Here is a 27,978-nt window from a genome sequence, read left to right as displayed (position 1 = left end):
GCGGAAGTGGCTGGGGAGTGAAGCGACAGGGAGGGGGTGGTTCCCATTCGACCGCGTAGCCGGATGTTTGCCTGTCCTTGACAGGCGTGGCAGAGGGAGCGGTGCCCCACCACGGTGAGCTGCGGGGCGCGGGGTCTCCCTGGGAGGTGGTGGGGGAGGGAAAGGGACTGGCCTGGTCTTCTGAAGGGATGGGATCCGGATGGGGAGGATCCGACCGGAACCGAGGAAGGGAGCAAGGGTGGAATGGGCCCTGGGAACCTGGCCTTCCTGCTGCGGGGATTCGGCCCGCCTCGAGGGTCTGAAGTGAGAGGACTTTGCTTCCTTGCTGCCTTCTTCCTGGCCTCCTCGCTCGCTGTCATTGAGCAAGCTCGTGGGAAGGGGAAGTTTCCCTGGTCCGATCTGGGGAAGAACTAAGACCAAGATATTTGGGGGAAGTATTCCACCTTTGCCATTTATTAGGCCACACTTTCATATCTATTTCTTAATCTGTGAAATGGGATAATTACACCCAATCCGGGTTTTGTAAACCATGAAGCTCTATGCAAATGTGATTGTAGTTAAAAGTTTTGCTGTTGTATTGTGGGATTTGCATTTTCACAATTCTGGAGCCCCAACTAGGAGGGCGATCCCCAAGCCAGAGAATACGATTTTAAGTTGTTATTTCAGTTGTCCATGGAGGAGATTAAAAGAGAAGCTTTACTTTGCCCTTCTGCAGAACTTTGAGAATCTCTTGAATGACAGTCCATTAGAGAAGTATTGAGGGATTGACCTGCACAAAGCGACCACCTTAAGGTAGACGTGGATTAAAATCTTGACCTTGCTGTATGATCCTAAGCAACTTGCTTACTTTTTCTGGTCCTCGGTTTCTCAAACTGTAAAATGGGTTTAGTAATACATACCTCACTGGTGCTGTTGTGAAAAGATAATTTGTATCCAGTTCATGGTGGTTGGTTCCCTTTTCCTCTTAGGATACAAATTGATTTGTTCAGTCATTCAGCAAATGACTGAGCATCAACTCTGTGCCAGATGTAATTTTGAGGAGGCAGGGTTTCTTAAATGGGAAAGAGGGCCTGTGAACCCCTTAAAATTTCATGCAAGATTTCATGCATGTGCTGATTTTTCTTAGGGAAAAAGTCCATAAATTTCTCCAGAATTTCAGAGAGCTCTAGGACTTCCCAAAGGTTAACATGCCTGCCTAAAGTGATTCTTGAAGATTATTGTAAAGGTAGAGATTTTACCAACTGAGAAGGGAAAAACTAATCTGACAATAAGGATTATTTTGCAGAGTGGAGCAGGACTTGTAAGTGACAGGAGTCTTAGGCAGCTAGGATGCTTCATTTCTACTACTTTATGTTACAATTGCCCTGTACTAGCTTCCCTCCCCCTCCCACTGAGTGGGAGCTGAGCTTCTGGGCTCACAGAGGGCAACAGCTGTGGGTTGGAGGGTAGTGAGGGAGGTTAGGCTGGCTGGGAGGTGGAAACAACTGTGATTAGTTGGGATGGAAAAGGAGTTTATGGGGTGGGGGAGGGGTCAGTTCTGGAAGAACTGACAAAATAGAAGAGTTACTGGAAGAGGTGGAGTTCAAGCTCATCTCCCTTTTAGAGAGTGTCCCTCTCCCTCCCTCACACATACTTCAACTCCCAGCTGTTCCTTCTAATCCCATTGTTCACTTCAGCACAAGTAATTTAGAATGCTGGAGAATTATATTTCTGGGAGGAGCCTTCACTTCTGTAGATGAGGAAATTTAGGCCTAGATAGGAAAAGGACTTGCTCAGCATCTTTGCGACTCAGTCAGGACTATAATCCAGTTCTCCATGTATCTCATCCCATGTTTTTTTCACTGCATCAAGCACCCACTCTGTGCAGAAAGACTTCTCTGGAACTGCTGTGGGCAGGGCTGAAGGAGCTCTTGGTGCCTGGGCAGTAACCAAAAAGAAGGGATGGAGAGAAGGCTCAGGCCTGGGGAGGGTTACTGTGAGCTAAATTCTGTCCCTGTTACCTGGCCAGGGGCCCCTTTGGGGGAGCCCTCACAGCTTCCTGGTTGAATATGGGGAGGAGCTTATAGCTGAATCAGGTGTGGATTTCTCAAGACTGAGGGCTGCTTGGAATGGGGAGCTGGGGTGAGGGGTACAGCAGCACTCGCTGGGAGATATGCATTCCCAAACAATAGAGAACGTCTTTCTCTCTGTTTGTGGTAAGGGACTTGTATTTTGGTAGTGAGCAGTGAATAAGGATAGCAGATAAGGCCAGAGGAGAGGAAGAGGAAGAGAAATAAGTGGGGTTTTTTGGGTTTTTTTCTGGCTGTTTGGCGGCTCAGTTTTGGCTCAGGAGCTTCAAACAGCTTTTGCTGCTGAATCAGTGTGGTTGCCCTGGTAACAGGGTAGTTATTGCTAGGTTGTTGCTAAGTAAGTAAGTAGGGAGCTGCCGGTTTGCCATCCGGATGGAGTCTTTGCTGTGATGTGCGCAGGCGGTTGTCACATCGCTCAGAGGTGTTCAGGATCTGGAGCTGGGCCCACAGTTCTCCTCTCTTCTCCCTACCCACGCCTGGGTCTTGTCTGTGCTCCTTATCTGCCCTGCTGATTCTGTGACCATATATGTCATTTTTTGAGGCCGCAGGAATGCACTGGACTTAGAGCAGCCTCTTTGGGGTTGGACGAGTGGGTTGAATTGAAACTCCCACCCTCACACACATGGTGAGCTTGTGAAGGGAGAGGGATTGGCTTCCGGTTAGGGCTGAGGGCAGAAGGTGCCTCCTCCAGGCTGCACTCAGCCACATCCATGAGGCCACACCCCAGACCTGGGCAAACCCAGTTGCAGAGTTGGCTCCTCTCCCTCCCCGCATGCAACAGCTGTTGTTCTGTTTTCCACCTCCTGGATCTCTGGACTCTGGGTGTCATGGGCTTCCTCCTTGCCCACCTGTACCCCCCAGTCCTTAAGGTGGTCTGTTGATCTTTCCCACCTTGAAACTAGTGTCAGGAGCTCCCCCCAGAGTAGATTGGGCTTGGGAGCTTCCAGGAGCCTGCAGATTGTCACAGTGACTGGCAGGAAGATTCCATTTCCTGCTCCTCATTCCTGTCCTGGGGCAAACCCAGCTGGGCCCCTTGGCCATGGCCTTTTTTTTTTAGGTCTTATGGTCTCTGGCTACCTCCTCTTCCCTGGGCCAGGAGTGACGGATGGAGTAGCCAGGGCCACAGCTGACCTTTTTCAGGCAGGGGTTTGGAGCAGCCCTGTGCTCCTTAGATTCTTGCAATATCTCTTCCCCATCACTGCTGGGGCCTGGGAAGCTTCTGTGCTCTATGACCCTGGAGGAGAGGGGCATGGCCCTTGAACCTCTGCAGTTGGGACTGCTCGACGGAACCAGCTGGGTGGTGGGCAGTGCAGGACCTGGCACCACTCTTCCTTATGCAGCTGGAGGGCCTGAAGGCAGGCACTGAATTGTGCCATCCTGTGCCCCAGCTGCCTTTTCTGGCAACATGCCAGAAAAGTGTGGCGCCAGGAAAGCCAGGAGGAGTTACATGGAGCTCTTGGCAGGGATGAGGAGTGTTGAGGAACAGGGACAAGGGAGCTTGGAGGAGGAAAGAGTGGGAGCAGGAGGGCTTGCTGTAGAAGTTATGGGTGAAGAGAGTGTGTCACTGACCTGCCAACTCCCTCCTGTCCCCCAGGGTTCTCTTCAGGTTCTGCAGCGTGAAGCTGTGGGGCAGAGGCTCGGCCATGGACCCGCTCTCAGAGCTGCAGGACGACCTGACTTCGGATGACGCCAGCCAGGCTGTGAACCAGCTGGCGCTAGCCTCCACTGATGAGGAGAACTGGCCCTCAGACGAAATGCCCGACTTTCCCAAGTCAGGTGGGTATGGCTGGACCTCAGCAGCCATAAGCGCCTGAGAAGGGAAGACCCCCTTCCTGTGGAAGGAAGACCCCAGGAGGACAGGATGTGGGCAAACAGACCAGCCCCAGGGTGGGGCTGGGAGCACAAGCCTTACTGGGGGGAGGGCCAAAGAGCACGAATCTCAGGGAGAACATTGTGCCAGACCCCCAGATGATCCCCTGACTTTGCTGTGTTCCTCAGATGACTCCAAAAGCAGCTCCCCGGAACCTGTCACACACCTGAAGTGGGATGACCCTTACTACGACATTGCCCGGCACCAGATTGTGGAGGTGGCAGGTGAGCACACCCAGCCTTGTACCTTTTCCCTCACAGTCTGCATCCCTGGCTTAAGGAAGCCAGGCCCTCCTGCCTTAGGGGAAGGGGCTGCAGGGGAGGGGCCGCTCTGACCCCTGACCCTGGGGCTATTGAGGCTCCATGTGTCGTTCATTAAAAATACAGACTTGATTGTGATGGCCACTTGGTCTGTTCACCTGCAACCACATCCTGACCTGTGACCTCAGCATCTCCACTGGCAGATGGCGTGTGGGAGGCACTGTGAAAGCCCTGGGTTTGATTTCCAGCTCTGCAGTCTGAGCTCATTCCTTTCTCACAGGGTTGCTGAGAGGATGACAATGGTGAACGTATATCAGGACCTAGCCCACAGCCAGAACGTAGTTGGCCCTCAATAAGTGTTCATTCAACTCCCTTCCCTTTGCCCTCAGGTCAGCTTTTCTTCCCCATCAGTTATTGGGGAGCAGGGAGGTGGCAGTCCCTCCGGGGAAACCGTACCTCCAAGGAAGTCTAGAATGGCAGAGCCTCCTTCCAGAAGTTAGGAGGCACATGACTCTTGGAGCATCAGGTTCCCTGCAGATGTGCTACCCTGCTACGAATGAGCGCGGAGCCCCCCTTGGGTCTTGGCCTCAGTGAGCTCCTGCCCTCCTGTTCATAATGCAGGACCCAGAAGCCTCCAGGCGCAACCGAGGTAGCAGAGATCTTGATGACCTGGTTTCTGCCTATAGGGTCCTAGTGCTAGACGAAGAAATTGGAATTGTAGGATCCTTTGTCTCTTCTTCAGCTGTAAGCAAGGATGGCAGCACGGCCCTGCCCTGAGGCACTGGGGTGGGCAAGGGGAGCCAGGTAGCTTGTGGCCCCTGGAACCCTGAGTGGTGCTGGCTGAGGGGGCCCTGGAGGCATTCGGCCATAGGGAAGCAGCAGGGAGCTCCGTCTCTCCTGAATGCTGGGCTCAGGGAGGGATGGGGCAGTTGAGAGGGTTGTTCCTAATGTCAAGGTGTTTCCTTGACATCTGTGTTCCTGACGCCTGCCCTGGTCTGGATTGGAGGACTTGGCTATGGTCTCTGTCACCCCTACAGAAGCAAGGCTGAGAGTTCTTTTTTGGCCTGGTCCTGCCCTGAGTACAGGAGAGTCACCTGAAGGCTCAGAACTTTCCTCACTCCTAGAGATGGACCTGACTGGGGCATGGGGATGTCTGATGTGAAGGAGTCTCTCTGCTGTCTCTGCTGACATCCTCCTGTCCTGGCCAAGTCACAAGGCAGAGCAGGGAAGACTGCCCCCATCCCCACCAGGTGACCCCTGCAAGCAGAGCTGCAATATGTTTCTGTCTCTCCAGGGTGCGATGAGCCTGAGGGGGTCCAGCCAGGTAGGTGTGTAGGCGTGTTCCTGGCTCTCTGTGCTTGGCCTCTCTGGGCTGTGGATCAAGAAGGGCTCTTGGTGGAGGCCAGGTGGATCCAGCTTAATTGCAGCCCCACTCCGGGGAGCTGGGAGCTGGGAGCTGGCGGTACTTGGGAGCTGGAAATAGCAGGGGATTTATGGGAGGTTTGACAGGGTGGGGACTGTGTGGGGAGCCCACACATCCAGAGCCCAAAGGGAAAGGAGCTCCAGGGGAGGAGGGGTCTTGTCCATGGGGGTCGTGGGGCTGGCTGTAAGCAATGGCCGGGCTCCAGTGCTGGCTCAGGGCCCCTCTGGTGGGGTGTCCCCCATGTGTGTGCCTCTCTGACTGCTGAGAAGAGTTTGGATTGGCACTGCCAGAGCAAGAGTTGTTTGATGAGGCTATGGTGACTTCCTGGGAGGCCAGTTTCCTGGCCTTGGAAACCAGAGAAAGAGCCCACGTTGGAAGGGAGGGTGTATTATGTCCCCAACTCCTCTGTAGCCTCTGTTCTCCCTTGCTGGCAGTAGCTGTCATGCTCCACGGTCAAACCTGACTGGTCCACATGGGTTCTTTCCAGTGGCGTGCTGGTAAAGGTTTAATAGTCTGCCCTCCAGAAAGAAAAAAAAGAAAAGGCTATTATTTGTAACATGTGCAATTTCTAACTACAAATAGCAGATTTCTAGCCACCAACGATGATGTCAGCTGGCTTGCACTATTCCTGACAATTTCACATTTTAACCAATGTGCCCCAGCCCCCCACCCCCCATCTCCTTGGTTGGCCTGCTCTCAGGTCACGGGAGTGTGCTGGTCTGGCGGGTCTCAGAACGCCTGCTGGAGGAGCTGCTCTGTTGCTGATTGATACCCAGGTTCCCCTGGGAAGTTCCTGATCCGTATTTTGGGAATGCAGAGGTTTCATTCTCTGGTGGCTGGTCTTTTCCTGGTGCTTTCAACAAACGCTGTGCCTCCTTTTTGAGCCCTCTCCCTCAGTGCTCTGGAGCCACCAGTGCTGCCAGCTCCTTCTTTCCCTTCTTTTTCCAGGATAAATCTGTTTGAATCTTCTGAGATGAGGAGGGGACTCCCAGGCCTTTATACACATGCTTCTTGTAGGAGCCATTACCCTGCCTGCTGGCAAATGCCCGAGCCACTCAAGGACTTGGGCAATGGGACTCCACTCCAGGGAGGAGAGGACGGGCTAAGCCCTGGGGTTGCCCATGTCTTGTTCTTTGCTAGTCTGGGAGTCTTGCCATCCAGTCCCTCTCTGAGCCCCCTCCTTTATCCCCCATCCCCATCCTGACTTTACTTGGCATGCATTTATAAAACACCTACTTTGGGAACAAGTCCAGTACTCAGCACTGAGGATTTTTTTTTTTTAATATTTATTTATGCCTGCGTCAGGTCTTAGTTGAAGCATGCGGGATCTTTCATTGAGGCGCGTGGGCTTCTCTCTAATTGTGGCGCATGGGCTCCAGAGCATGTGGGCTGTGTAGTTTGTGGCATGCAGGCTCTCTAGTTGAGGTGCGTGAGCTCAGTAGTTGTGGCGCGTGGGCTTAGTTGCCCAGTGGCATGTGGGATCTTAGTTCCCCGACCAGGGATCGAACCCGCATCCCCTGCGTTGGAAGGTGGATTCTTAACCACTGGACCACCAGGGAAGTCCCCAGCATTGAGGATTCATTGAGGAACAATGCACATTCCCTCCTTCAGGGAGCATACAGTCCAGGGAAGCAGTTCTTGAAACTGGTCAGGAGTCCTCCTTGAAAATATGAAAGGTGTGGACCTCTTCCCCAGAAAACACGTGCACGTGCTTGTAATATTTTTTATATAACATCATGACATTGGTGGATGCCCATTGATGGAAACCTGGTTGAGAACCCAAGTTCCTGTTTACAAGTTGCTGGGGCAGCTGAGCGGTGGAACTACAGGCCTCTGGCCTCTCACCTCAGTTGCCTGCTTAACCAGTTACCAGCTCTTTAAATACCAGAGCCTTGTGAGCTCAGACTTTCTGCTCTGCCTAAGTCCTCAAATCTGCCGGCCAATGAGGGCTGCCTTACTGTTGGAGGGCAGTGATGAAGAGAATCTTTTAGAATCCTCCATGCTCCTCCCAGCGTTTTCCGCTATACCCTGGGCGTTTCCTCTGCTTAGAGGGGAGTAGACAGATGATGTCCCTCCGCCCCACAGGCTCATAATAGAAGGCCCAGGGGTTTCTGAAGCTCCAGATTGTCCACGAGGGTGGGCTGGGCAGTCTAACCCTTCATCCCTGCCCACTGCCAGTCTGCTCTTTCTTCTGTCAAAGCCTATGGGAAGTGAATCAGAGCAGGCCGCAGAGCCACCCCCAACTGGCCTGGAAGGAACCCAGCGCCTCAGGATCTGGTCCAGGGTGTGGAGGGGAACAGGTGACACCTGGTCTTTCAAAATAGACCTGCTGCTGGATGGAGCTGCACCGTCTCCTCCTCAGACATACCTGCAGAGGGTTCTCTGCTTGTTAAGTCTGGAGAAATTCTGCCCCAGGCTTTGGGAAACTGTCCAAAGCAGTCTCATATCCCAGATAACATGGTGAGCAAACTCAGAAATAGAACCGTGCATACCGTGTAATGCCGACCTGTGACAGGCTACCAGCGTTTATTGAATACCTGCCACGTTGCTGGGCTCTGGACCATCTGGACATTTAAAGATGGACAAGACAGTGCCTGTCTTTGAGCTGCTCACAGCCACTAGAGGAGACAGACACGTAAATAGTTATACAGGAGAGTCAGTGTTGTGACAGAGACGGGTGATGGTTCATGCTGGGAGCTATGAAACGGGACAGCTAACCTGCCTGCAGGGAGGAGGAGGAGGGGACACAGGCTTCTGGGAGATTATGCCTGGGATGAGTCTTAAGGATTCAAAGGAGTTAGCCTAGAGGAGGGGAGCAGAATTGCCTAGAGGAAGTCTGTCTGGCATGAGAGACAGAGGCTAAAGCCACCTGCTGCGGACTGGGCCGAAGGTGTGCATGGTGTGAGCCTGCAGAGGGGGTTGGCGGGGCCAAGCCTCAAAGTCCTGTGAGCCTTTCTAAGGGGCTTTTATACAGCTTGGGGTGGGGTTCAGGAAGAAAGGAGTCAAGGCACGAGAGTCAAGGGCGGGTAGATGTTTCTAATTCTCCAAGGCTAGAAGCTGGGGCAGTTTAGAAAGGAGAACGGAGCCTCTCTCTGGGCTTGGTGGGCCAGGCCTCAGACCCTGACCCAGGAAATTCTTGGAGGGTCCTGGCTAGGACCTTTGGCTAGGGCCAGCAGAGACTAGGCAGTGTTCTGGGTGGAGATGGAATCACTGGAGGGGTTGATCCAGAGGCTGGACACAGTGGGAGACTGCTGGGAGTGAGGCAATAGCTCAGGCCAGAGCACCAGGCTGGGCCACCAGCAGGGACTGGGGCCATGCTGCCCACATTCCAGAAGCCTTCCTCAGCCTCTCCAATGAGTCTTGCCCCAGCCCTTGAGAAAAGGGTCAGAGCCTTGGCAACCACTTTGGAAAAGCGCTGAGTCCTGGGTTAAGTCACTCACTGACCAAGAAGGATCATCAGGATCATGGTTTATTTAACATGGAGAAGACACTCAGCAAGTTGTTGGGGAATCCCTGAATCCTCAGAGGTGGAAGGAGGACAGACTGTGTGGGCTGTGTAAGTGGTCTTTTTATTTGCCTCTGAAGCAGTGGGGATTAGGCAAGAATGACTCTGGAGAGGTGTGAGGATAAAGATAAAGGGAAGGGCCCTGGGACATGGGGGAGTGGGGACCAGGCCTTGTCCCCATCGAGCTGTGCTTAGAGTCCCTGGTTCACACTGACCCTGGAAGAGCATCTCACCTTGGGAGACTGTGGCATATGTCTCAGGAGCTCCCCAGCTTCATGACAAAGCCAGATGGTCAGACCATGAAATAGTGACTAGTTTTGGACAGACATCCCTCAGTGGTTACACTCAAATGAGCACCTTCCCAAAGTGTTACAAACTCCTCTCTACTCCATGTTTTTTAGAATATCCTTAATGAGAAAGGAATGATTTTTAGAAATGTCCAGAGGTCAGTCAACTGTGGCAAATAATTCTGGCAGTAAAATCAGAAAGTGTTGTTAGTAGTCAAAAACAAGACATGACTGTTAAGTAATCAGACTGATTTCCTCATTGGCCTCAGGCTTTCTGAGAAGGTAGCTTCAAGAAGTTTTTCAAATACAGGCTGCTCAGAGGAGATGCTTCTGGAATAGGTATGGAGTTTTAAGATGATGTACGGCAAGATAACAGTTGCTTTGGCGGGTGTGACTTTTTTTGTTTTCTTAGTTATGGTGAAATTTATATAACATAAAATTAACCATTTTAGGGGCTTCCCTGGTGGCGCAGTGGTTAAGAGTCCGCCTGCCAATGCAGGGGACACGGGTTCAAGCCCTGGCCTGAGAAGATCCCACATGCCACGGAGCAACTAAGCCCGTGTGCCACAACTACTGAGCCTGTGCTCTAGAGTCCGCGAGCCACAACTACTGAGCCTGCGTGCCGCAACTACTGAAGCCCGCGCGCCTAGAGCCCATGCTCCGCAACAAGAGAAAGCACCACAATAAGAAGCCTGCGCACCACAACGAAGAGTAGCCCCCGCTCACCGCAACCAGAGAAAGCCCGTGCACAGCAACAAAGACCCAACACAGCCAAAAAAAAAAAAAAAAAAATTAACCATTTTAAAGTGTATACTTTGGTGGTAGTTAGTACATTCACAATGTTGAACAACCACCACCTCTATCTAGTTCCATCATTTCATCCATTTCATCCATAGTTTCACCCATACCAACCCCCATAACCATAAGCATCAATCCCTATTCTCCCTTCCTCCCAGCACCTATAACCACTAATTTGCTTTCTGTTGTTACAGATTTACCTATATAGCTCATATAAATGGAACCAAACAATATGTAGCCTTTTATGTCCAGCTTCTTTTACTTAGCATCGTGTTTTCAAGGTTCATTCACAATGTAGCGTGTATCAGTACTCCATTCCTTTTTATAGCCAATAGTCCATTGCATGGATACACCACATTTTCTTCATCTACCCATCCATTGATGGACATTTGGCTTGTTTGCGCCAGGCATGACTTTTTAAGAAGTCATGTTATTTTTTTGTGCCCCAGCTCTGTAGCCCTGAGACCACCTGTCCCTCTTTCTTCAGTGACACACCCTTGAGTGCAGGCACCTGCCCAGAGGTCTGTCCGCATGGGCCACTCTGGCCCCTACGCTAAATGGTACAGTCTCCAGGCCTGGCCCCTTTCAGATCCTCACCTGACTTCTCTTGGCTTATCGTTCACCCACTGTGCTCCACCTTTCTCCACACCTAGGAGATGACAAGTATGGGCGGAAGATCATTGTGTTTAGTGCCTGCCGAATGCCCCCGAGCCACCAGCTGGACCATAGCAAGCTCCTGGGGTGAGTACCCATGGGGAAGTGATGGAACCCGTGCTCAGATCCCCACTACGGCCTGGAGCCATTTTCCTTACTGTCCCTTCCTGCCCCGGGGGTACCAAGCCACCTCCCTCAAGGCCTCCCCTCTTCTCCTGAGGGATATTGGGAGCACTGGGCTAGGTGTCAGATCTGGTTTCTAGTCCTGGAAACCATCTGTGTGACCTTGGAAAGTGTGTTCATCTCTTTAAGCCTCTTTTTCTTCACTCTTCTTGGGGAATAATAATACAGCCCTTGTTCCTCATAGGAGTGAGATACTGCATTTGAAAATGCTTTGGAAAGTAAAATACCGTCCAAATGTGAGGACTGACTATGATAACGATATGGTGCATTTCTGAGGCAGTTGCAGTTGTTCATCATTTACATGAATAATTAGTGTTATTTTGTGCCAAATCTGGTGCCAACAACTTCTGTACCTATCCAGGTTCTAATAGCTAAATACAGGTAATAGCTGTTTGGTCTAGAAATCTGATGCAAGTCCAAAGGCTGATTGAAAGCAGGAGTTTGACAGACTGTTCTGATAAGTGTTCATCGTTGAGCCACCACTAGGCCAGTGCTGGGCCCACAGCAGGTGCGGGATCCCTGGAGGCAGAGCCATAACTGACTTCCTCCTGAGGCTCCTCATTGTGTGTACAGTTTCCATCTTGTACTCCTTTCCTGACACTTTAAAGCACTTCCTGCAATTGCAAATGTCTGCCCCGCCCTTACCAGCTCTTTGGGATCCTGAATGGTTGTGTGTGTGGAGGGGCTGGTGTTGGGGTGGGGACAGTCCGGGGCTACAGCAACAGAAGGGGAGGGCCTGACTGTAGAGCCCGTGCAGTCCTGTGAGCCAGGGCCAGGCCCGAGTCTCTCCAGCTTTGTGTGAATGCTTTCTCTCTGGTCTCCTGAGCCCTCCTCCCACTGCTCCTCCACTGTGCAGGCAGGCAGAGCCTTCTCCAGGCCCGCCATGTGGCCCAGCCAGGAACAGGCCAAGAAGCCCAGCCTGAGGGTGGCTGAGTCACCTGTCCCCTTTTCTGGGTTTATTGTCACAGCATCTGACAAGGCAGGTGACAGACTCCTGGCCAGATTATGGGCTAAGTGGGAGGAGGTCAGAGGAGGTGGATGGGAAAGCACCCAGCTTTCAGGAGAGAGCGTGCTGAGCGAGGCTGCCTCCACTCTGGGGCTTCGTCTGCCTTCGGGAAGCCCTCTGTCACCCATCCTGTCCATCCTCCACTCCTTCCCAGTGGGATCTCCCCGCCACCACCTGGCCGGGCAGGGAGGTGCTTTCATCATGCATCAGTCCTGTCATCTTATTTTCAGTCAGATTATCTCAGACTTGGCTTTTCCCAGCTGTCCAGCCAGATCTGGGGGGTTGAAATAGAAAGTGCCTGAAGCTTGGATGCAGAAGACCAGTTAAACTTCAACTCTGCCTCTTACTAGCTGTGTGCTTGGGGTCAGGTCTCTCCTGAGCCCTGTGAAATGCCACTGTATTCATTTGTAAAGTATCACAGATTTCAAGAATGTAGAACAATGTAGATAGCTATTAAGAAAAAATACAGACAGCAATAAATAAAGTCTCCCATAAACCCACCACCCAGAGAGAAAACCACTGTTAACATTTTAGTGTATTCACTTCCCATTTTTTTCTATAACATATACAGAACTCTATAGTCAGTTTTGTATCTTACATAATGTTTTTATATTCTGAGCATTAAACATTCTTCAAGGATATCCTTTCAAAAAATTTTGACATATGCGTATCCAGAAAAGTGAACACATTATGTATACTACTTGATGAATTTTCAAAAACGAAATACACCCATGTCATCCACACCTACAGACTTCCCTTTGCTCTTCCAGGCAGTACCCCAAAGGGTAACCACTGTTCTCACATCCAACTTCACAGATTGGTTCTGTCTGCAGAAACATCCTGTGAGGTATTCTATTTATAGATCTCCTGTGATTTATTTAACCAACATTCTGTTCTTGGACACTTACTTTGCTGCTCATTTTTTCCCCCCATTATAAAACAGGCTATAATGAACAGCCTTTTACAAAAACATTTCTGTTCATCTTTGATTAGTTCCTTGGGATAAATTCCTGGACATATTTTTATCAGGTCAGAGTATGAACATTTTATAGCTTCCGATAAACATCACTTTATTGACCTCCAAAAGGTCATAACATTCATCAAAGGATGAGTGTATTTTCACTACAACTTTTGCTATTTTATTTATTTATTTTTATTTATTTTTTGCGTGGCATGTGGGATCTTAGTTCCCCAACCAGGGATCGAACTCATGCCCCCTGCAGTGGAAGCACAGAGTCTTAACTGCTGGACCACCAGGGAAGTCCCTAACTTTGGCTATTTTATAGTTGCAAAATGCCATTCTTTTATGTGACAGCTCTTTTCAAACTGCAAAGTGCTCAATGTGTGTAAGGGGTAAATTAACTGTATAGTGATAATGATGGGAATCAAGATAATAAATCCAGCATAAGACACCTCACATGTCCGCCAGTGCTGGCACCCATGGACCAATGTTTAGGTTAGCCTCTCTGGGATAGGTCAGGTTGTGTCTGGGCGCTTAGTCACATCCTTGGGCACTTCCCAAGGCTCCTTCCCGGGCTTCCCTGGTGGCTCAGTGGTTAAGAATCCACCTGCCAGTGCAGGGGGCACGGGTTGGAGCCCTGGTCCAGGAAGATCCCACATGCCGCGGAGCAACTAAGCCTGTGCGCCACAACTACTGAGCCTGCCCTGTAGAGCCCGCGAGCCACAACTACTGAGCCCATGTGCCACAACTGCTGAAGCCCACGAGCCACAACTACTGAAGCCTGCGCGCCTAGAGCCCATGCTCCGCAACAAGAAAAGCCCCTGTAATGAGAAGCCCGCGCACCACAGTGAAGAGTAGCCCCCACTCACCGCAACTAGAGAAAGCCAGCGCACAAAAATGAAGACCCAACACAGCCAAAAATAAATTAACTAATTAAATAAATTTAAACAAAAGCCGTCAGATTTCTAATTAATAACTGTAAGCTTTCCAAATCATTAAAAAAATATAAAAAGGCTCCTCCCCTCCTTTCCCTCCTCCCCTCCTTTCCCTCCTCCCCTCCTTTCCCTCCTCCCCTTGGAAGCCCTTAGCATTCCTGCATGCCCAGCCTCCCAGCCTGGAGTGGTGTTCCTGCTGGGGCCTGGGAGCTGTTGGCCAACCAGAAAGAGGGTTTTCCACTGGGCTCCTCTCCCTTTCTGGAGTTCACGTTCACTCAATTCATACTTCTCCACCTCAGGTGGGCCCAACACCCTTATGTGTGTTTGTGTTGGGTGGTAGGTATTGTGTTGTGAGCATAGGGAACTTGAGGTGTGGGTCTTTGGTCCACAGAACGTCCAGTGACTGGAGCAGGGGAGGGGACCCTCTGACCACCCTGATCCCCTTTCGTGGGCACAGTGTTCTACAGACAGCGCTGGGAGTGTAAAAGGCAGAGCTGTCCCATGATCAACAAGGCGAAACTTGGAGTTAGTTCACCTCCAGTCTCCACCACAAGCTGTGTGACCTCAGAGAAGCACTTGACCTCTCTCAGCCTCACTGCCCTCGCTCGTAAGAAGGGGATAGTATTGGCCTCCATTATAAAGAGGAAGGCACGAGATATTGCATACAAAGTGCTTGGTAGACACTAAGCTTAATACTGGTAAATGGTGACTGTCATCATTACTGTTGACTCAGGGCAATCCTGTGAGTGAAATGTTATTCCCATTTTTACTGCAGGTATGTGAGATGGCTCCAGTTAGAGTCCTGGTCTCCTGACTCCTAGTCAGTGCTCAAACCTGAGAGCTGCTGCTGTTCTTATTATTCCTCCACGCAGCCCAGCCACTACCTCGTTCCTCCTCCACCCCAACGTGGTGACTGATGCAGCCAGAACAGACAGGGCAGGAGAGGGGATTCCTGGGGCACTGGTTCTGTCTTAATGGGGCCCCACTTGCATACAGGGCAGGCCTGAGGGGGGCTCATCTCTTACAGATACCTGAAGCACACCCTGGACCAGTATGTGGAGAGTGACTACACGCTGCTCTACCTGCACCATGGCCTGACCAGCGACAACAAGCCCTCCCTCAGCTGGCTCCGGGACGCCTACCGGGAGTTTGACCGCAAGTGGGTTAGGGCCTCGGAGGAGCTCCAGGGCCCAGGGGCCAGCAGCTCTGCCGGGTTCTGGGCTGCCCTCTGCTTGGGCAGGAACGTATTCCATGCCAGGGGAGGCGGGTCCCCCCTACCTGGGTAAACTAAACACAAAGAGTCTCAAGTTGGAATGGCCTGGGCTTAAATCCCAGTTTCTCTACTTACTCGCTCTGTGACCTTTCATCTTACTTAACCTCTCTGAGCCCGTTTCCTAATCTGTAAAATAGGGCAACAATGGCACTTACCTCGAAGGCTTACTATGAGTCATCAAATCAGTAACTGTACATTAAGAGCTTAGCTCTGTGCCTCTCCTACCATGCCCACTCCTGAGTTCCCCGTTCTGCCTCTGCAGGTACAAGAAGAATATCAAGGCTCTGTACATCGTGCACCCCACCATGTTCATCAAGACCCTGCTCATCCTCTTCAAGCCCATCATTAGGTGAGTGGGCCCAGGGCGGGGCACTCGTCTCTTGTGCTTCCCCTTGAACTGTGAAGCAGATACCTGAGGAAGCCAAGCATCCTGGGGACTGACCACTTTGGGGCTAGGCCTCAGTCTGATCTGGGTGGGCTGCTGAGGAGAAAGTGGAGGCCTGCTGAAGCGGGCCTACTCTGGACCCACACCCTTTCTTCCATCGGCAGCTTCAAGTTTGGGCAGAAGATCTTCTATGTGAATTACCTGAGTGAGTTGAGCGAGCATGTGAAGCTGGAGCAACTGGGGATCCCTCGCCAAGTGCTCAAGTGAGACCGCGGTGGGGGCTGTGTGTGCCCACCGGGCACACTGTCCACATATATCATGTTTGTGGGGGTAGGATGTGCCGGCCAAGGGGAGAAGCAGCCTTGACAGCACCAGGATACACAGGGGAAGCAGATGTGATGAGTAAGGGGCAGCACATGGGGTCAGACAGAGCAAGTCCAGATCCCGTATCTGTCACTGAAAAGCTCTGTAACTGAATCTCTTTAAAGTCTTCACTTCTGTGTAAAGCTGGGTTGGTGGGAGGACTGAATGAGGTTATCCATGTAAGATAGCACAGTAAGTGCCTGACAAACAAGAGTTGCCATAGTGACTGCAGAACCAGGTAGGGGCCCTGACCCTCCCCGCTGCTTCCCCAGGTATGATGACTTCCTCAAATCCACCCAGAAGAGCCCTGCGACAGCCCCCAAGCCCATGCCACCACGGCCCCCTCTGCCCAACCAGCAGTTCGGGGTCTCCTTGCAGCAGTGAGTATGCAAAAGGTGGGTGGGGCTGGAACCTGGGGACCAGGAGGACTGCAAACCCGTCACTGCGTTGTGCCCACAGCCTCCGGGAGAAGAACCCAGAGCAGGAACCCATTCCACTCGTGCTGCGGGAGACCGTTGCCTACCTACAGGCCCACGGTGAGTGCCAGGGAGCCCTCTCCCCTCGGGAAGCCGCTGGGCAGGGCTGGGCAAGGTCCCACGTGCGCCAGCACCCACACTGACCCTGACCAGGACCCCAAGACACAGAATGGGTGGGGAGTCCGCACGTTGCCCCAGAGCTCTGAGACTCACCAGGCCCCACTGTTTCCCAGCTCTCACCACTGAGGGGATTTTCCGGAGGTCGGCCAACACCCAAGTTGTACGGGAAGTGCAACAGAAGTACAACATGGGTGAGTGGCCCCAGGGATGTGTCGAAGCCCAGAGGGCCAGTACAGATCCTGCGTGCGCACACGTGTGTGTGTGTGTGTGTGTGTGTGTGTGTGTGTGTGTGTGTGAGTTTTCTGTGGCATTTGGTATAATTACATGTGTCTCACTCCTGCCTGGTTGTCCCAGGCCTACTTTCTCATAGGTCAGGCTTCTAGAGCCTGGGTTCAGGGTCATTCAGAGGCGAGGAATAACTGTGGTGTGTGCTCGGGGGCCCCACTCCCCAGATGGCCTGACCCTGTGCCCCCTGTCCCAGTGGGAGGAGGCGGCTTGTGGCCAAGGGTGAAGTCAGGCTGTGGGGCCTGCTTGGCCTCCGGATTGGCTGCTGGTCTCCAGGCTCAGCCCAGCTCCTCCCCTCCCCACCCCCAGGGCTGCCTGTGGACTTCGACCAGTACAATGAGTTGCACCTGCCAGCGGTCATTCTCAAGACCTTCCTCCGGGAGCTTCCTGAGCCCCTGCTCACCTTTGACCTCTACTCCCACGTTGTGGGCTTCCTCAGTGAGTGCCCCTCTCCCCCTTCTCCAGCTTCTGCAGGGTGGGGTTGCAGCTGGACTCAGAGCAGGCGGGTTTGGCCTGTCCTTCAAGGAAAGTCTGGTTGGGTCTTCCCCCTAGCCTCATGACAGGGCTTCCCGAACCAGTCCAGCCATGGGCCCCTGTGACCTGGGCCCCCCTTCCTCATAGACATTGATGAGAGCCAGAGAGTGGAGGCCACGCTGCAGGCCTTCCAGATGCTGCCCGAGGAGAACTACCTGGTGCTGCGTTTCCTCACTGCCTTCCTGGTGCAGGTGAGACCTCGGCCTGGGCCTCTACCGCTTACCTGGAGGAGAGAGGGAGGAGGAGTTGCCGTGGCTGCTGCTCCTGGGCGTGGTTGCCAGGCGTGGGAGGCAGCGTCTGTGGCTTCCTGCTGCAGCCCCCTGATTCCTTCCACAGATTTCTGCCCTCTGTGACCAGAACAAGATGACCAACACTAACCTGGCTGTTGTCTTCGGCCCTAACCTGCTGTGGGCCAAGGATGCTGCCATCACCCTCAAGGCCATTAATCCCATCAATACCTTCACCAAGTTCCTCCTGGATCATCAAGGGGAGCTGTTTCAGCCCTGACTCCAAGGGGCTCTGAGCCCAGCCCCTGCCCCACCCGCCCCCTTCTCTGATAGCCCCGGTTTGGACTCTTCCTCTTGGCTTCAGCCTTACGGGAGCCCAGGGCTCCTGCCCAGAAAGGGGCTGTGAGCCCCCTGGAGACAGAAGCTGGAGCCAGCCAACTGGACAGCTCCTCCTCCCCTCCTGTCCAGCCCACCTCACCGGCGCCAGAGGCCTCGCTGTAACCACAAGACATTTTTCTTCGCCTTATACTTCTCACTGCCTCTTTGGATCCCTGGCTCCTGCCGGGCTCTGCAGAGCTGGCCTTGTTCTTCAGGCAGGAGGACTGGCCCCAGCAACCGCTTGCTTACCTGCTTTCTCCTGCCTCTTCCCCTGGCAACTGGAGATGCCAAAATCACTGCCGGCTGGGCTGGTAGCTGGGGCTGGTCCTCCCCTTCCCGACTGCTGGGGAATGAAAGGCTGAGCTGGCCTGGGCTGGCCCTGCTGTGACTCCTCCCTGTCTGGGTGAAGGCCTGGTTGCAAGCACCCTGTTCCTGTCCTCCCCTCTGGTGGCTCAGCCTCTGGTATTTACACAGTTAACGAATGACAGCCTGGAGTCCTATGTCTGCCTTCTCTTCCACACATCCTGGGTCAGCCTTTCCCAAGTGGTACTGCCCCCAGGGTGTCTTAGCACCCTGGTTCTGCCAGGACTGGCAGCTTGGATGATAGGGCTGAGTCCCAGCATCCATTCAAAATAGACACCCCACTCTCACCCCTGAGAGCCTCCTAGTGTCTGGTCAGACCACTGACAACCAGTCCCCGCCCACTCCACCCCCCATGCCTTGCCTCCCCTCCCTTCCTACTTGGACAGATCCTTAGGCATGTCTGTTGTGGAGTCACACCGGTCCCTGCTCTGGCCAGGGGTGATTCAGTGCCTCAAGATCTGGGGTGGCTCCTTCCTCCAGTTTTGGACTCCTGGAGGGGCTGGGTAGGGATTTTGCTAATTAGATTGGCCCCTGCCAGGTGAGTTCTAGCAACCTCCCCTTGGACCCTGATGAAGATGGATATCCCTCTTTCCAGCTGTCCCTTCCTGGTGAACCACCTTCCTGCAGCCCTGGCCAGAGCCTGTACTGTGGCGGTCCTCATTGACCAGTCCTGCCCCATCTGCGAGCCGGGTGTGGCCTGGGCCTGACCTCACTGGGCTCTTTTCCCAGGACACTAGCATGTCAGGAGTCCCAAGGCCTGGTGTGGCTGCTATCAGTCCCTGTGTCTCCAGGCCAGGCCCAGGCTTCTGATTTCTGTCTGCCTTCCTTTGTATCAGGTGTTGCTCAGAGCCCCATTTACTGGGGAGCCTCGTGGGTCTATTCGGTCTCTCCCCTATCCACCCCCAACTGGTCTTTACCTGGGGGTGGGGGGACTTGTACAGTGAATCAAGTATTCACATTCACAATGACTTCCTTGGCACCAATCATGTATTTCACCTTTGCACTTTTTATACTTCAATAAAAATGGAGATGGAAAACTGCCCATCTGGCTGATAAGGAAGTGGGCATGGAGGCTCATAACTGGGTGGGAGGTGTGGTATGGCTGCGGAAGAAGAGCAGATAGGGCTTCGGGAAGTCCCCTCCCCAGTCAATCTGACCCCTTCCTCATCCTGCTCACTTGTGAGCCGGTATGAAGCCAGCTTTCTGACCATATTCCAGGCTTAGAAGTGTGAACAGTCCCCTTCCTTTTTGCACCTATACATTCCACCTGGCCACCAAGTGCTATATCCTAAAACCAGGACCTCTCTCCCCGAAACAGAGCAGACTGTGGTGGACCACAGCACAAGCTTTAGAGTGAGACCAGGGTTCAAATCCTAGTTCCATCACTCACAACCAGCTCTAACTGGTAATTGTCATGTAACTGGTCCCATGTCCGAGACTGTTACTTCATTTCTCTGAAGATCAGACACACAGTCGTCCCTATGTGTGGGGGACTGGTTCCAGCCACCCGACCCCGTCACCAAAATCCAAGGATGCTCAAGTCCCTTCTATCAAGTGGTGTAGTATTTGCAATATAACCTACACACATCCTCTCTTTACATCATTTCTAGATTACTTATAATACCTAATACAATGTAAATGCCATGTAAATAGTTGCCAGCATGCAGCAAATTCAAGTTTTGCTTTTTGGAACTTCCTGGAATTTTTTTTTTCCAAAAATTTTTCTATCCAAGGTTGGGGGAACTCTCGGGTGTGGAGCCCACAGATGCGAGGGCCGACCGTAACATATACACTACATAACAGAATGAGTGCCCAGTGGGAACCAGAATGATGGTCATTTCACAGAGGAATGAAGTGATAGTCCCAACCTTGTACAGCAGCCAGGGTTGGAACCCTCATCTCCCAGCCATTCCGGTCCTCCCCACCCCGCCCCTCAGCCTGAGAGCCTTGGCTGTTTCCACCTGCCACCTAGTCACGTGGAGGCTATGAAAGATCCAGCTTTCCTCTTTTGAGCAGTTTTGCTTTGCTTTAAAGGTTAATGTGGTAAATTTTACGTTACATGTATTTCACTACAATTGAAAAACTAAAATGGTTTGTCACAGGGAGGGCAGGCCAGAATTCCACTTGGCACACTGGTCAAGTTCCAGCTGTCTGCTGCTTGCCTGCTGACTGCAATCAGGAGGCTATGATGGCCTCAGGCAGGCCTGTTCTTTTTTTCTCCTCATTGCTTGTTGGGGCTGGGGAAGCCGGGCCAAAGCTGCAGGATCAAGACAATGGTTATAAACACGGGCACTGAGCTCCAGGAAGCCAGTCCGCCTGCACAACTGTGACCTTCGTCCAGGTAGCTCGAACAGAGGCACTGGCAGCCTGTCTCCCTGGCTCTGCTCAGCTCTAAGCTGGGTGACTATTTAGAACAGAAGGGCAGTGACCCAAAGAAATGACAAGACAGGGGAGCAGGAGACGGAGAGCTGTTTACTTGGGTTGGGCTCCTGGCAGGGCCTCTGCCGAGTGACTCAAAAGCCAGTTTACCCCTGCCTTGGCAACAGTGGGTCTCTGGGGGCAGAGTGTAGTGACATGGCTTAAAAGGGTAGGATACCATCAGATGAGGGGCAATTGAACACTTTGCTTTTGGGGGACCCCTACCTGAAGGTGAGGACTCCGACAGTCTTTCCACCATTTCTGACCCAGGAGTTGGATGCATGGTCAGGTATCATGGTCAGCGTCACATGCAGTTCACTAACAAGCAAGGGCTCCCAGGGCCCAAAGCGGCAGCAGTGGGCGGGCCCATTCTTTTCAGCCCCAGGTTTGGGTTGAATCTAGAATTTCTAACTAGTCCTCTTCTGCCCTGGGGCGTGGCTTCTGGCCTGAAGGGCATGGAAGGCAACCAAGACAGCACTTGCCTGAGTTTGTCAGTCTCCGGTCTCTAGAACCACCTCTTCCTCTGGGACACCAGCTCTACCTTCCACTCCCTCCCGCCACTGCAGGCGAAATAGGAGGAAGGAGCTGTTTGTCAGATCAGGGCAGCTAAACAAACATGCATGAGACCTGGACTTCTACTTACTTCACTCAGTCCCTTCCCTTCTGTCTGGTTTGCTCAGCCACAACCCCTCACACCAGATCAGCAAATAGCCCAGCAGTCTGGGGAGTCCCCCGCCCCCTGCTTGGCCTCTGCTGGAAACATGGCAGGGACCTGTCACTTGTCTTTCCCTCTGAGCCAAAGGCTGTTGCCCAGGGTGAGTGGTGAGCTGTGCTGCATAGGAAGGATAGAGAGCTGAAGAAAACGGCCTACCCGTTCTGAGGATTTTCCTATGGGCGTACCTCACATGCACGTCTACTTCATACATGTTATCTCACTGAATACTCTCACACAACCCTTGAAATGGAAACATTACAGCCAAGGAAAATAAGGCTCTAAGAGGTTTCCTGGGACTTCCCTGTTGGTCCAGTGGTTAAGACTCCGTGCTCCCAATGCAGGGGGCCTGGGTTTGATCCCTGGTCAGTGAACTAAGATCCCACGTGCTGCACAGTGCCGCCAGGAAAAAAAAAAAAAATTCCCGACCAGCCCAAGGCCCCAGGACTCCAAACAGCCTGAATGGCTCTGAAACCTTGCTGTGCCTCACATGGCACCGCTCTTCCCTCCACGGAGCCTGTCAGTGACCCGGGGCTGCCCAGTGGTGGGAGGAAGTGGGCTAGGTTTTTCGACAGCTTGCAGGACAGGAGGCTATAAAGTACAGAAAAAGTTTATTGGAAATCCCTTGAATACATTTTAAAGTATAGCTCAATATTTCCAAATAAAGTAGGCTGGAGGAGCGGGAGGGGCTCTCCCACCTGGAGACATGACTGGTCCCAGCCCTGTCCCGGGGGTGCTGTGCAGGTCCGGCGAGGGCTCATACCTTTCATTGTACAGGGCTGAGGGACAAGGGCCGGCCTTGACAGTTGCTCTGCTCCTCCCAGGCTCAGCTCAAAGTCAGGGCTCAGCCTCCCTGGCCTCTCACTGATGGGGTCCTGAAGAGAGGCTGCTGCCTGCAGAGGCCAACAATTAGGAGTCAAAGAGGCAAATGGCTAACAGGCCTTTCCATGCTTGGCCTTGGAAGAGGGCAGCGGCTGACATATTGGGATGAGGTGGGGGAGTGGGGGGCAATCAGTAACTTACCAGGGCCTTCGCCCGTCTCAGTGCTGGGGCCTGGGGGGTAAGCCTGGATTGGTTTAGCAGGCCACAGGTGTGCTCTGGCCCAGAGACAGGATGGCCAGCTGGACGCCACTACTGGAAACACTTTTTTTTTTCAAATTTTATTTATTTATTTATTTTTGGCTGCGTTGGGTCTCCGTTGTTGTGTGCAGGCTTTCTCTAGTTGCAGCGAGCGGGGGCTACTCTTCGTTGTGGTGCACGGGCTTCTCATTGCGGTGGCTTCTCTTCTTGTTGCAGAGCACGGACCCTAGGTGCACGGGCTTCAGTAGTTGTGGCTCGCGGGCCCTTGAGCACAGGCTCAGTAGTTGTGGTGCACGGGCTTAGCTGCTCTGCAGCATGTGGGATCTTCCCGGACCAGGGCTCGAACCCGTGTCCCCTGCATTGGCAGGCGGATTCTTAACCACTGCGCCACCAGGGAAGCCCTAGAAACACTGGAGAATGTGTGCACAGGGGCAGGGCTCAGCCCAACTGAGGCAGCATCAGAGCTGACCCCAGCCCTGAGATCAGCCTTGTAGGTGAAAACAATGCCACGTGCACTTGCTAAAAAGCAATTGAGGGCCACCTGCTCTGCTGCAGAACAGCTGCTGCCAATGAATACCCGAGGTGGGCCAGAGAAGCGGGGTTGGGCCTATCAGTTAGGCGGGGAGGAAAAGATGGTCAGTGGGTGAGGCTGGGCCCTTGACTTAACTCAAGTAACAACACCTGAATGCCCAGTTTTGGTTTCTCAACAAGGAACCAATCCAACTAATAAACCTCAGGGCAGTGTACAGACCCTGGGGTTAAAGAAAGGCGGTGGCTAGGCCTAGCAGGAAAAGGCCCATAACCCAGCCCTGAGGATCAGGAACAAATGCCTCAGGAGGAGGGGCCTCTCTGGCCTTCCCCGGGGCCACAGCGCCCCTCGGGCACTACACGTGCCACAACTCTGGGGAGTCATCACATTTCGCACCCAAGACTTCCTGGGCTGCCAGAACAGAGTCAGTCTCTCTGGGGAAGCTGGGAGATTCAAAGTTCTCACCAGGAATATGTACACGTCCAAGGCAGAGTGTGATGTCAGTTCAAATGCAGCAATTCTGGGAGGTTCTGCTGCCCTCAGCCAGCCCTATTCTTGGATCCCACCATATACACATGGGAAGGGAAATCCTCAGGGCAGCAACCTAAATCCAAGGAACCTCTACAGGAGGAGGCGCTGCCCCAGGAAGAGGCCCTCCAACCTTCCCCAAGTGAAAACGTCTAACCTCAAACATGTTTTCTCTACAAAATATCTGATTTCTCTGAAAGTAATAAATATTTACTGGGTCCTATAACCAAGGAGCAATGACAGGGGAAGGGAGAGGAAAGAGAAGAACCTTTGCTGTGACTCCAATGACAGAATCCTAGAGAGGGAGGCTTCTGTTTCCATGTAGCTGAGCACAGGCAGCCGCCAGGGCTGCTCGGACGGGCTGGCACAGCCTTCAAGGGTGGGAATGGCTGACTTTAGGGTTCTCATCACCTTGGGCAGGAAGCCTGCCATACTGCCAAAAATACAGGCACGGGGCAGAGAGAGGGAGAGAGAGAGGGGCAGAAGATAGCAGAACTAACAGAGAAAGACCCTGAAGGAGAGCTTCCTTCCTTCCTCCTCCTAGCACTGTCTCCTTCCTCTTTCTGCCTCCACACCAGTCTCTGGGCCACCAGCCGGAATGTCGAATGGCGCACGGCAACGGCAGGCAGGCGAGGGGCCAGCTGCTGGGCGAACCCGGGGCAGGGGCCGGTGGAGGAGCGGGACGACAACCTTTGGGAAGCAGCTGCTGAGGGCGGTATAAGCAGAGGGCCCTGCAGAGGGAGGTCAGAGGGTGAGTCCTCTCAAATGCTACCACTGGCCTTCACCGCTGCCGTGAGTCTCCAGGAGTGCAAGAGCAGGGACTTCCGGGTCCCCATGGGGGAACCAGCCTCCCCTCCACCTGGCTTGAAGCGGGACAAGGGATGGGAGCAGCTGACGAGTGGGAGGCTCTCTGTCTCCTGGGACCACAAAAAGGGGATGCTGCTGATACTCGAGGACACCAACTTTTACTGCAGGGTTTCTACAAAGGCATCAAATTCTCGGACATTCTTCTCGTGCACAGCCAGCTTCTCTGGTAGTGAGTCCTGTACCGGGAGGGGAGAGAAAAGCTGCTTATTCAGGTAGGGCCTTGAAGCCAGCTGTCACCCTGGGCTGAAGGGAGCACGGCAAAGAGTCCGGCTCAGCAGTGCTGGGTTGGAGAGCAAAGTGCGGAGCAACTGAGCAGGCACTGGCCAGTGGGCCTTTGCCCAGCAGGGGTTAGTGGGGGCTGGGGAGGTGGACAGAACAGCCTAGGGAATCTAAGCCGGCCACACACACAATGAGATGGAAAAGGACCATGCCAACAACGGGATGACACAGAGAAATTCAATGTGAAGTATCTTTGGCACAGATGAGACTGACATTAGAATAACACAGTAGGTTTAGAGCCCTACAAATTCAGAACATGTACAAATGATTTCTTCACAGCCTGCGCTGGGCAGGCATCAGAATCCCCTGGGGGCACATGAACAAGGCAGTCCCAGCCATACTCCCAAGAGATTCTGACCCGGCAGGTCTACAGTGAGGCCTAGGAATCTGCATCTTTACATCAGCTGAGAAGGGGATGGGTTAGATGGGGTTGAGAGAGAACAATGAAAACAAAAAAACAGAACCATGAGGAGCTAAGTTTAACTGCCCTCAGGTATCAACCATTAATTAAAATTTGGTCCTAATCAGGTGGTCTGTCTCCACTGATGAATTTGCATTTGAAGAGTTCAGCCATCACAGAAGACTTCCTGACAGGCACAAGATACTTGGTGCCACAGGACTTACAAGGCAGCCCAGACAGGCCAGATGCCCGGGCGGGTTTGGGAGGCTGGGGCAACCAGCCAGCACTGGCTGCAGCCTCACGTTGAGCCTTTGGACTCCGGTTCCTTCCAGGCAAACTTCAAATGAGAGGCCAGGGAGCCAATGGTTAAAAGCCTAAAATCAGAAGCCAGACTCTTAGGGGTCAAAGCTTGTTTTGCCAGCTCAGTGTAACCACCAGCAAGTTATTTGCTCCCAGTGTCGTTTTTCTCATCTGTAAACTGGGATAATAAGAAAACCTACCTCTTAGGGTCATTGAAGATTCATGTAAAGCACTTAAAAAATGCTTGGCACCTAGAAAGCTTCAATAAATGTTAATAATAATGACATTATTGCTGTATTATTATTACTGAGCATGCTTTCCTGATTAAAGCAAATCAAGGGCAGCTAAACCTAGATTCCTATTCCTAGAGCCATTCCTCTGATTTCGACACATGAGGTGATATACCCACCTCAAGCAGAGGGACCCTGACATCTTGTGGCATGGGGCACCCTGAGTTTGCGGCTGTGCAGGGCACTCCTCTGCCCTTCAGAGACAGGAAATAGGAAACACCCTAAGCGGAGATGTGGTCATTACAGTCAGTATCAGGACATCTGGCTGAACACGAGAACCAGGGAACGAGCTCTCCAAGGAAAGGGCAAGAACACCAATGCTGGGGACCTTCTGTTTCTTCTGCCCTGTACCATTGTCATCTGCCTGGCAACCTTAACAGCGGAAGGCAAGAGCTGTTGGAGCAGCCTGGCTTAGTGGCATCAGCAAGCAGAAGACATCAGGCACCAACAACAGGCGTGTGTGAGAAATGCCGTGACAAGAGTGCCGAGAAAAGGAGGAAATGAGCGCAAGCAAAACTGAGATAATGACCGCCAGGCACAATGCAAATCTCAAGTGTGATTCCAGGAAGGTAATGGTCTAAAAGTCTCCGTCCTGTTACAGGGAAGATGGGAGGTGTGGGCGTGGAGGAGTAACAGGAAGAAATTTCCAGGCCTGTGGAGCAGGAATGACCATCGAAGGAGGAAAGGAGGCCAGAGGATGAGGTGGGGTGGGGGAAGGGGTTTCCATACCAAGTCCTCAGCCATGGACTGTGCCCCGATATCTATGGAGAGGCTGCTCAGCTGAGGGGGGTTCTGAAATTCACGATAGAAGGTCCCCAAGTCCATCGGAAGAATGTCGTCTTTAGAAAAAGCTGGTTTCTTAAAAAACAAGACAGACTCAAGTTTAGCTTGCCTTGGACCACAGAGGAAAATCAGAGGGGGTAAGCTATCAACAACCCTCTTTCCTTCCAGTAATTAGCAAAGAAAAGGCTCCTCCAGACTTATCTTAGAGAAATCTTTACACCTTTCTCTTCTGGGCAGCTGAATTAAGCCTGGTGATGACATCCCTCTCCCCTGGTTAGGTTTTTGTCCCCTTCCTTCACACTCCTCTCCTTGGAAAAGGGCTATCCAGGGACTTCCCTGGTAGTCCAGTGGTTAAGAATCTGCCTTCCAATGCAGGGGATGTGGGTTTGATCTCCGGTCGGGGAACTAAGATCCCACATGCCACGGGGCAGCTAAGCCCACGCCACAACTAGAGAGAAGCCCGCGTGCTGCAACGAAAGATCCCGCGTGCCACAACTAAGACCCGATGCGGCCAAAAATTAAAACATTTAAAAAAAGGGCTGGGGGCTATCCATTCATGAATAGAACCTATGCAGTTGCCACTGGAAAATCCCATTTCAAGTTGAATTTCAATCAAAGACATGGCACAAAATGCCTTACTGCTGATGGGCCTCCAAATGCCTCCCCAAGCAGGGTGTAAGGGCAGGTTCCCCACATAAGATGCACAGCCAGCACCCATTCCCTCTGCCTATACCGACCCCTCTGATCCCTGAAGTCCTATTCAAGTGCAACGGATGCTTCCAGGTTTATTGCCCCCGAAGCAGCAAAGGTCAAGGAAGATGACAGCAACTTACGAAGTCGATCATGACAAAGTCGTCCTGGGTATTGCCACTGCTGCCCCCACTGGAGCCATCAGAGTGCAGGCTGCCCTGAAGAGGAGATGTAGTCTCTGGGGAATCTGGAGGATTCACCTGTTTCAGAATAAGGCAGAGGTAGGGGCTGGTTCTGGGCACTGGCTGTAAACCAAAAGCCAAGGAGCATGGCTAATGGTCTGTGGAGGAATAGTGAATGACCCGCCCAGGAAGGACGACGACTACGGCACCATCTCACTGCAAACTTCAGTCAATGGTGGACTCACCATGGGATCCACATCCTCCAGTTCCAAATTCTTGGCAGCAAACATGGCAAAGGGTATGTCCAAACTGGTCAGGGTCACCTGAAGAGACATGGGAGAAAGTATTAGTGTCCCCCTTCCCCCAGTTTGCCTGCTTCCTCAGAGCCCACCAGAAGCCTGGGGGTCCAGCACGTTTGCACACCTCAGCTGACGATGCCATCCCTCAGGTTCCTGTCTTGTTGGAGACCTCTCCAACCTCCTGTGCCTCCCACTGCGTGCCCACAGCATCAACAGGGGTGAGGGCTCCCCAGGACCCTGGGAATTCAGTTTTGGAAGCTGGACCC

At 52.7% G+C, this 27,978-nt stretch overlaps 2 protein-coding genes across 16 annotated transcripts in view; one reads left to right on the top strand and one right to left on the bottom strand.

Moving 5' to 3' along the window:
* Positions 1-3: 3 nt before the first annotated feature.
* Positions 4-19,392, top strand: ARHGAP1 (Rho GTPase activating protein 1). Of its 4 annotated transcripts, XM_029208978.1 has the most exons (14): positions 96-114; positions 716-792; positions 3,664-3,845; positions 4,068-4,163; positions 10,866-10,953; positions 14,979-15,110; positions 15,487-15,573; positions 15,774-15,872; positions 16,245-16,352; positions 16,432-16,508; positions 16,682-16,759; positions 17,163-17,291; positions 17,475-17,578; positions 17,724-19,392. In XM_029208978.1, the coding sequence occupies exons 3-14, from the start codon at positions 3,713-3,715 to the stop codon at positions 17,892-17,894; spliced, it is 1,302 nt and encodes a 433-aa protein (XP_029064811.1). In that variant the 5' UTR covers positions 96-114; positions 716-792; positions 3,664-3,712; the 3' UTR covers positions 17,895-19,392. The 4 variants fall into 4 exon arrangements, with proteins under 4 accessions (XP_029064809.1, XP_029064811.1, XP_029064810.1 ...); XM_029208976.1 differs by lacking the exon at positions 716-792 and having other exon boundaries at positions 4-114; XM_029208977.1 differs by lacking the exon at positions 96-114 and having other exon boundaries at positions 409-792.
* A 2,634-nt stretch (positions 19,393-22,026) lies between these two features.
* The window catches only part of ATG13 (autophagy related 13), a 50,560-nt gene continuing 44,608 nt past the window's right edge, over positions 22,027-27,978 (bottom strand). For 5 of the 12 annotated variants that reach the window (XM_029208964.1, XM_029208965.1, XM_029208966.1 and 2 more), the window contains 4 exons: positions 27,659-27,736; positions 27,375-27,491; positions 26,488-26,616; positions 22,030-24,665 (listed from right to left, as the gene is read on the bottom strand). In XM_029208964.1, the coding sequence (XP_029064797.1) occupies positions 24,588-24,665; positions 26,488-26,616; positions 27,375-27,491; positions 27,659-27,736 (402 nt within the window). In that variant the 3' untranslated portion in view covers positions 22,030-24,587. Of the gene's footprint in view, positions 24,666-26,487; positions 26,617-27,374; positions 27,492-27,658; positions 27,737-27,978 lie in introns of all 12 variants that reach the window. The other 7 variants (XM_029208970.1, XM_029208972.1, XR_003791532.1 and 4 more) reach the window with 6 other exon arrangements.

This window comes from Monodon monoceros, unplaced genomic scaffold, assembly GCF_005190385.1.
Source record: "Monodon monoceros isolate NGI ecotype Baffin Bay Population unplaced genomic scaffold, NGI_Narwhal_1 Super_Scaffold_7, whole genome shotgun sequence".
NCBI lineage: Eukaryota > Metazoa > Chordata > Mammalia > Artiodactyla > Monodontidae > Monodon > Monodon monoceros.
This window is presented reverse-complemented; position numbering and strand designations above follow the sequence as displayed.